Below are 9,599 nucleotides of genomic sequence, written 5' to 3'. Positions count from 1 at the left end.
TCTATATTCTTTCAAGAAAAATTAATTGTGTATACAAATTAATTTGGGTTGGCTTTATCTCCCCTCAAACAACACATTTTAATAAAATAGCAATTTGTCCACTGCCACACACCTTAATAATTACACTTTGGGGGGCACACTTCCACGGAGATCCGCGTAAAACACAACAGCGAGTGGAAATGGAGGAGCTACTGAACGCGATGTCGTGACCGAGAAAGCCTAAAAAAAAAAAAAAAATCACTGGACCTCCTGTTTTTTTCAATTGCAGTCCAGATGCAAGAGTTTTATCACTGAGTAGACGCCTCCTAAGAAACTAATTGCTTTTGGATAGGATTTAAGATTAATCATGAATTACAGACGTCTGATGCAGCATGATAAAAATGCAGAAAACACCAGTTCTGAAGATTTGTTAGCAAGGTTTGAAGCTGTTTATCTTAAAAACTTACATCATCAGGAGATCTTTACTTCCTGTCTCATGCCTTCGTGTGCCACTCCTCCCTTGTCTGCTGCTCGTGCACTCGCAAAGAGAGAGAGAGAGCCAACTGCAGCAGAGAGCTCAGAGCGCCGGCAAACCAGCTGAACGAGACGAGCCTGAAGACCAAACAACGTGAGGTGGACATCACAGCAGGCATGTGGAAGATCCAGGCAGAGGGTGTTTGCACAGACAGCTTGTCCTGATTCTCATTCTGTGAGAAGCTCTCAGCTCTGTCACCAGCTAACATGTCAGCCATGCTTCCAGAAGATGACCTGTCCTGTCCCGTGTGCTATGACATCTTCAAGGATCCTGTCCTGCTGCCCTGCAGTCACAGTTTCTGCAGGGCCTGCTTACAGCGCTTCTGGAACGGGGGGAGTTCCCGCACCTGTCCCGTCTGCAGGAGGAGAGCCTCTAAGAAGAGTCCCCCGTCTAACCTGGCCCTGAGGAACCTCTGCGAGGCCTTCCTTCAAGGACGAAGCAGGACAGCGGTGGACGAGGAGGACGTGTCCTGTAGCCAACACGGAGAGGTGCTGAAACTGTTCTGCCTGGACGACCAGCTGCCCATCTGCGTGGTCTGCCAGGCCTCCAAGACGCACAAGGGCCACGACTGCTCGCCCACGGAGGAGGCGGCTCTAGATTGCAAGGTACAGTTCTGACAGTGATGGCATTGTGTCGCCGGCTCTTTGCCGCATTGTGCGTCTGTAAATGCTCGCCGCTGTTCTGCAGGCTTGAAAAGGGTTCAGAGCAGCCCCATGTGGGAATGCAGTTAACCGAGTCTTTTTCTCTTTTTCTGACACTATCTCGGCACATCCTGCCAAAGGCATTCCGACAGCACCTACTCGCCTCAGCATTCGCATTCCTGTGGAGAGAAATGGAAAAAAGTCTCGCTCCTTCCAAACTATTCTGACCTTCAGAAATATTCCATGAATCTACACGTTCACGTGTTTGGATTAGGAGAAGAATGCTCCCAGTTCAAACATGTGTTCACAAGAGAAACCCTCAGCGATACAGTTGCAAGAAAAAAAGTATGTGAACCCTTTGGGATTATTCTTGGATTTCTGCACAAATTGGTCATTAAACGTGTTCTGATCTTTTATCTAAGTCACAACAATAGACAAACACAGTCTGCTTAAATTAATAACACACAAAAAATATATATTTTTGCATGGTTTTATTGAACACAACATGATAACATTCACAGTGAGGGGGGGGGGAAAGGTATGTGAACCTTTGGATTAATAACTGGTTGACCCTTCCTTTAGCAGCAGAAACCTCAACCAAACATTTCCTGTAGTTGCAGATCAGACCTGCACAAAGACCAGGAGGAATCTTGGATCATTCCTCTTGAAGCACTAAGCTAATGACTTTTCTAAGAGCTAATTGGAGCCAGGATGTGATGAGGTTGATTGGATGTGTTGGTTAAAGCTGCCCTGCCCTATAAAAAAAAAAGAAACACCAGTTTTGAGTTTCAACATCCAAATGGCTTCAACAGAAGAAAATACACCTTCTGGAGAGTCCTGACCTCCTCAACCCAATTGAGATTCTGTGGCATCATGGCCTCAAGAGAGCGATCAATTCACACCAGATATCCCAAGAATATTTAGCTGAACTGAAACTGAAGGTTTTGTGAAGAGGAATGATCCAAAATTCCTCCTGACTGTTGTGCAACTCTGATCTGCAACTACAGGAAATGGTTGGTTGAGGTTATCGCTGCCAAAGGAGGATCAACCAGTTATTAAATCCAAAGGTTCACATACTTTTCCCCCTCACTGTGAATGTTAACATGTTGTGTTCAATACAACCATGCAAATATATAATTTGTTTGTGTGGTATTAATTTAAGCAGACTGTGTTTGTCTATTGTTGTGACACATTTAATGACCAATTTATGCAGAAATCCAAGTCATCCCAAAGGGTTCACATACTTTTTCTTGCAACTGTATTTCTTTAAGGTTAAGCTCTAGAAAAAAAGAAGAAGAAAAAAATGCTTAATTGTTCTCACTATTCTCTATGAAAGGTATCACAAAGACTGGAGGAAGAATGCAGTGATTTTGTAGAATACGTACAGGACTTTTAATGTAGAGTGGTTTGCGTAAGTTTAGATACTCCTTCAAATTTGGTCACCTTACAACCACAAACTTTAAAGTATTTTATTGTGATTTTAAGTGATAGACCAACACAAAGTAGCACATAAGTGGAAAGAAAATGATTTTTAGAATTTTTAATGAAATAAAAATCTGAAAAGTGTGCCATGCAGAAGAATTCATCCCTCTTTACTTTAAAACCACTAAATAAAATCCAGTGCAATCAACCACTGCCTTCAGAAGTCACTTCATTAGTTAATAGAGTCACGCTGTCTGTAATTTAGTCTCAGTATAAATATATAAACACCTGTTCTTCACCTGAAGGCTTCAGTGGTTTGTTAGAAAACACTAGTGAACAAACAGCATCATGAAGACCAAAGAACACAGAACTCAGCATACACCAAACCTAAATACCCTGTAAAGCATTTAGGTGCTATTATCTGGGGTGCTGTTGTGTTAACTTGAGGTTTCTTTGGCTGGTAACTCTGATAAACTTGTCCTGTGCAACAGAGGCAACTCTTGGTCTTCATCAGACCACTGTGGCAGTCCTGATGAGAGCCAGTTTCATCATTACATTTTTGATGGTCTTTGCGACTGGGCTTGAGGATACTTTAAAATTTCCTTCTGGATAAATAAAGTCTATCTATCTATCTATCTATCTATCTATCTATCTATCTATCTATCTATCTATCTATCTATCTATCTATCTATCTATCTATCTATCTATCTATCTAAATGATAATTCTGTCAGAGAAATATCAGTGATTTTTTTTTTTCTTGCAGGATAAACTCAGCTCTGCACTAAAGACACTGAAGGACAACCTAGACATGATCTCCAATCTCAGGATGAATGCAGCGGTGACTCTGGAGCATATCAAGGTACTGGATTTCTACTGATTTCTGGTCATCCAAAAGATTAAGATCAAACATAAATGATCTTAGTAAGATTAAAGTTTACGAGTTTATGCGTGTTTCAGTGTCAGGCTCAACGAATAGAAAAGCGAATGAAGGATCAGTTCCTGGAGCTTCATCAGTTTCTGATTATGGAAGAGGAGGCCAGGATGTCTGCTCTGAAGGAGGAAGAGGAGAAGAAGATTCAGGCTGTGAAGGAGAGAGATGATCTGCTCATGAGCAGGATGTCTTCACTCTTAGATATTATTAGAAGCACAGAGAAGGAGATGGCCGCTGATGATCTGACACTGCTGCAGGTGAGAAACGGGGGTGACCACTGGCTTTGGTATGTTCCTCAGCAGTGTTCTTTGTTCTTTAGTAACGTTGGTATGTTATGAGGTGCAGAGGTTAACAAAAGCAACTCAGAAGCAGTTTATTGTGTTTTGTGCTCTTTTACAGAACTTTAAGTCAACCATAGAAAGGTATGTAGAAATACTCATTTTCTTTCTGCTGTAATGATGCTCTACAGTGGCGTGAAAAATGTTTTTTTTTATGTTTTTGCATGTTTGTCACTGGTTAATGTTTCAAATCTTCAAACAAATTTAAATATAAAATACATATTTTAAATGTAGGTTTTTATTATTAAAGGAAAACTCTGGTGTTAATTTAACTTTTGGTGTAGTAAAACATGATAAAAAGTACTAACCTTTGTTAAACAGCTAATCTCCGTGCCCCAGCAGCTTTCCGAGATCCAGTAATTTTGTGCTTTTTGCCCGGCCCTCTTTACAAAGGTCGCTTTGGGCTTATTTTGCCCCAATAAATCGCTTTTTACACTGTTATCTACACTCAAAGTAGCTCCACACCTCATTTTTCACCACACCTCAAATTTCTGGATCTCGGAAAGCTGCAGGAGGACGGAGGTGTGCTATTCAACAAAGGTTAGTACTCTTCATCATGTTTTACTACACTCTCAGTCAATTTAACGCCGTGGTTCTACTTTAAAGGAAGTAAAGAATCCAAACCTACATGACCCTGTGTGAAAAAGTGTTTTTCTCCTAGTTAAATTCGTCTTTAAATTCAATTGGTCTAGGCACACCCAGGTCTGTTTACTGCCACACCTGTTTTCAATCAAGAAATCACTTAAATAGGACCTGCCTGACAAAGAAAAGCTTCTCAAAAGCTAGACTTCATGCCAGTCTCCAAAAATGTTCAGGAACAAACAAGAAACACAGAGTAATTGAGGGCTATCAGTCTGAAAACGTTTACAAAGCCATTTCTAAAGTTTTGGAACTTCAATGAACCACAGTGAGAGCCATTATCCATAAATGGTGAAAATGTAGAACAGTGGAGAACCTTCCCAGGAGTGGCCGGCTGCCAGAAATTACTGCAAGAGCACAGCGATTCACAGCGACTCATCCAAGAGGTCACAAAAGAACCCACAACATCCAAAGATCTGCAGGCCTCACTTGCCTCAGTAAAGGTTAGAGTTCATGACTCCACCATAAGAGCCTGGGTGACTTTTGGGAAAATACTCTGTGGACTGATGAGACAAAAGTTGAACATTAAAAAAGCTGTTTTGCTGCTTCAGGACCTGGAAGACTTGTTGTGATAAAACAAAACCATTAATTCCACTGTCTAGCAAAAAGTCACAAAGAAGAATGTGACCTCAAGCTGAAAACGAACTTGGGTTCTGCAGCAGGACAATGATCCAAAACACACCAGAAAGCCCACCTCTGAATGGCTGACGAAAAACAAAGTACTGACTTGAATCCTATTGAGATGCCGTGGCATGACCTTAAAAAGGCAGTTCATGCTGGAAAACAACCCAATGTGGCGGAATTAAAACAATTCTGTAAAGATGCTCTTCACAGAGCTTTTTACTGTAAGTTACTGCAAACACTTGATGCTAAGGGAGGCCCAATAAGTTATTAAGTTTACGGGGCAAACACTTTTTCACACAGGACCATGTAGGTTTAGATTTTTTTTCTTCCTAAGTAATAAAATCATTTATTTAAAAAAATGCATTTTGTAATTACTTGTGTTGTGTTGTGATATACTAATATTTAAATTTAAGTTTTATAATCCTACAAAAGTGACAAACATCCCAAAAAACAAGAAATCAATAAGGATGCTAATACTCTTTTCACACCACTGTACTTGAAATTGCCAGATATCTGCATCTCCTCCGTTTCTAACTACATAACCCACAGACCGATCAGTCATAACATTAAAACCTGATCAATTTGCAGGACCCAGTGTTCACTGGAGGATTCAGAGGGTGTTTGTGGAGCTTTAATGGATGAGGCCAAGCACCTGAGTAACCTAAAATTCAAAGTGTGGGAGAACATGCAGGAGATATCTCCATATTGTAAGTACCTTCCAGAAACACAAGGAGGCAATGATGTGCAGCTGTTATATGTAGAAGTGCACCATATATATATATATATATATAAATTTTTTTAACATGAACATTGAGTCCCTTCTAAAAGTATTACAGTAAGGCCAATCCCTTTATTTCTGCTGTAGACTGAAAACATTTGGGTTTGACATTAAATTATGAATATAAGACAAAAGATCATCCTTTCAGTTTTTATTTCCAGGTATTTACATCTGGATCTGATACACATTTCAGAAGATTCAGCACCTTCTATCTGATCCCATACATTTTCCTTATTAAACTATTGGAACAAACTTATAATAGATTAATGTGAATAAGACTTGCAATAACTGCATTCTCTCCTGTGATGCTTTTCCAGCCAGTAGAATTTGTTCTGTCATTTTTCTTACAGTCCTTTTCCCAACATTGTAAAATCCTGTACAACAGGGAAACTCATGCTTTTCCTTTCCTGGGGTGGTCCTGATAAGAGCCAGTTTATGCTTAATTTATTTATTAAGAAAGATTATATAAAGTATACATCATCATATCAGAGGAAAAAAAAACACAACCCACCCTCCCGATAAGAGCCAGTTTAATCATAACATTTGATGCTCTTCGAAACTGCACTTGAGAATACTTTCCAAGTTCTTGAAGAGCTTTTTTTTTCAGATTTTGTTTCTTTACCTAGTTGAGTAGTAGTTCTTGCTATAATTAAGATTAGAACATCATTCAGATTGAGTTGTTCACTGTATACCTGTAACTCTACCTCTTCACAACTTTACAACTGATGCCTTTAAACACATTAAGAGGCAAAAAAGTCAAGTAATTAACCATTCCAGGTGACTCTACCTCAAAGCTGACTGAGAAAATTCAGCCAAGATGTGCAATTATTGGTTTGCTAAGTAATTTTATGTTTTTCCTCATGTTTTGGAGGACTTTAGTATTAATCTTCAGTGCAGAATTCTTTTTAAATAATGAAAAACCTGATGAATATTTGGTGCATCCCTAAAATGAATGTACATTTTCAGACAGAAGCCAGTGTGACCGCTGATTTAGTCAGTTACTAATACTAGTAATTAACGATTGCAAAGTCCATATACTGTATTTCTGTATTTCTCTACTGTATGCTGTGAGTAATGAGCATTGCTAAATCATACCAATGGTAAATATTGTAAAGCCTTAATGCTACTCTTTAACGCTATTTGTGACTGACCCTATCTCGTTGTTCATTCACTGCTCAGCTCCTGTGACCCTGGACCCAAACACAGCCCACCCCTGCCTGTGCCTCTCAGATGACCTCACCTCTGTGCACTACAGCAGCCCGTGCCGTCCCCTCCCCAGCAACCCAGAGCGTTTCCACATCAGTGCTGAAGTGTTGGGCCGGGTCGCCCTCTGCGCCGGCACTCACAGCTGGGACGTGGAGGTGGGAACCAGCGACGACTGGATCCTGGGAGTGGCTAGTGTCTCCATTAAGAGGGACAAGGAGGTCCAGGCACGGCCAGAGAACGGATTCTGGACACTGTGCTTACGCGATGGGGAATACAGGGCCATGGCGTCGCCCCCGATGCCACTGGACGTGAAGCGAAGGCTGCAGAGGGTCAGAGTGCAGTTGAACTGGGAGGCAGGGGAGGTCACGTTCTCCTGTCCTGTGGAGGGGAGCAGCCTGCACACGTTCTCACATACATTCATAGAAAAGGTGCTGCCGTACTTTTATACTCAGAGTAAACATCCTCTGAGGGTTGTACCGAAACCTGTGCTTATCTCAGTGATGGAGAACAGAAGTAATATAATTTACTTGAAATAAAAAATGAAGTTCTGCTGCCAATGGAAACTTAAATATTCTTACAGGAACTCAAAATCACATGCTTCTAATTTTCCATTTAAAGTAGCATTATGTAGCATATTTTTGTACTATGTAATAACAGCTTCCAATCAATGTGATGACTAACTGACTCTATTAGGAAGACAGGAACGCAGGCAGGATAAATACTGTGTAACACTGCGAAAGTCATAAGCCTTTTTTCCACCGCAGGTCCAAATGGTTCTGACCATGAAGGGTGACCATTCAGGTAACAAAGATCTGCACAGGTAACCTAGCACAGGTAACTAAGATCTGTTTAGTTGGGGCCTTTATAAAGGTAGCATATTTATTGCACTATAAGGGGCACTTAAAATCCTTTAATTTTTCCTAAAATCCAGTGTGTTTGAATTCTACCAGTCAGGTTGTAGGGAGCAGTAAAGCCACTCCACTGAAATACAACGTTATACAGGAGTTTCAGTTTAGTTCTACCAGAAAGTTTAAATTTTTATAGTATTAATAATATATTAGATAACAATTTATGTAAAGTTAGTCTTTGGCATAGGCCCCGTCGAAGAAGAAATACAGTATGCAGCATTTGGACCCTCGCAGATCCTTCCAAATGTAGAAGACAGGGGCGGAGCCAATCCCCGGGCAGCTGGTGATTGGTTGAGATACAAGTGTTAAACAAGCTACCATGTTAAAACAAGCTATGTGGGACAAATCGCTAGCTAATATCGCCCTGGCTTACCGGAACACTCAGGGTTGCTCAGTGTAGCTCTGTCGGTTGGCATTAGCCGCTAACCGCAGCTAGCCGTAGTGGAAATCTGAAAATCTAAGCTTACTCAAATAAACACTTTTCAGTAGAGAAATCTGGGAAGACTGAGTAGATTAACATCCAGCACTCGTTTGACTTTAAAAGAAAATGTTTCCTTTAAGAATTAAAGTTTTGTTTACTTATCTTAGCTTCACAGGTCTCACCACCTGAGATTTGCTGAATTGGAAGGAAAACATAGCCCCTGTTCCCCCCGGTTCCTGACTTGTGACACCTAACACACTGTATAATCCAGTGAACCTCGTGTATGAAAATGGACCAGAAAATAGATGTTCGTTCATAGTGCGCTGTATAAACCTGCACATATAAAAGTATAAAAATACTGCACATATCATTTGATTCGCTAAAGCGACAAGATCTGGGGTCTTAGTACAGAATGTGGCAGAGACCCTATCTTGGTCTGTGGAGGACACACATTAGCTAATTTTGCTTTTAAGTAATAAAAAAAAGTAGCCTGCCAATTAGCATCATGCTAATGCTTAAATTGTAACATGCCTACTTTTAAAGTAAACTCACACTATATCTCACACTGTTTAAAAAGTATATGTGTAAAAAGTAACAAAGGGAAAGGCAAAAGGCTTAAACATGGCTTTCGTTTTATTCTAGTCTTTGGGGGATGCCATTGAAGATCCATTTTAAGTGGTAGAGAGCCAAATCATTTTGTTGAACATACGAGTGAAGAATTTTTTTAATATTTTAAAAGGAATGTAAAGATTCTTCAGTGTCACTGCCCCAAGGACATTTAAAAAAAGGTTACTTTTGTCCATTTTGCTTATTTTTTTAAACTTAAACTTTTTTTAATTTAAAATAGATATAGAACATAAGGTGTAAGACAAAAGATCGGTATCAAATATATTGTGTTAATTTTATTTTAAACAGATTGTCGATATGTGGTATCATTTTATGATATTTTGATCTAAATTGCTAGTAGTGAGTAGGACATTTGAAACTAACTTAATTTTGGTCTGAGGGTCAGGTGAATGTGCATAACACTGTTTTGCTCTGATAACAAAATAAAATGAAGGAGATTTATATATATATATATTGTTCTCTATTGTATGTTGTCACTGTCATGCAAAAACCTTGTATATCCATTTTTCCTTGTAAAATAAAGAATGTTTTAAATGGTGCAATAAGGTT

General features: G+C 39.7%; 1 protein-coding gene across 1 annotated transcript; it reads left to right on the top strand.

The window, feature by feature from the left end:
* Positions 1 to 509: 509 nt before the first annotated feature.
* LOC103043931 (zinc-binding protein A33) lies at positions 510 to 9,599 on the top strand. Its single transcript, XM_015603491.3, has 6 exons — positions 510 to 1,119; positions 3,342 to 3,437; positions 3,536 to 3,766; positions 3,909 to 3,931; positions 5,699 to 5,817; positions 7,068 to 9,599. Exons 1-6 carry the CDS (start codon positions 721 to 723, stop codon positions 7,628 to 7,630), a joined length of 1,431 nt encoding a protein of 476 aa, XP_015458977.3. The 5' UTR covers positions 510 to 720; the 3' UTR covers positions 7,631 to 9,599.

Source organism: Astyanax mexicanus, chromosome 3, assembly GCF_023375975.1.
Source record: "Astyanax mexicanus isolate ESR-SI-001 chromosome 3, AstMex3_surface, whole genome shotgun sequence".
Classification (NCBI taxonomy): Eukaryota; Metazoa; Chordata; class Actinopteri; order Characiformes; family Acestrorhamphidae; genus Astyanax; species Astyanax mexicanus.
This window is presented reverse-complemented; position numbering and strand designations above follow the sequence as displayed.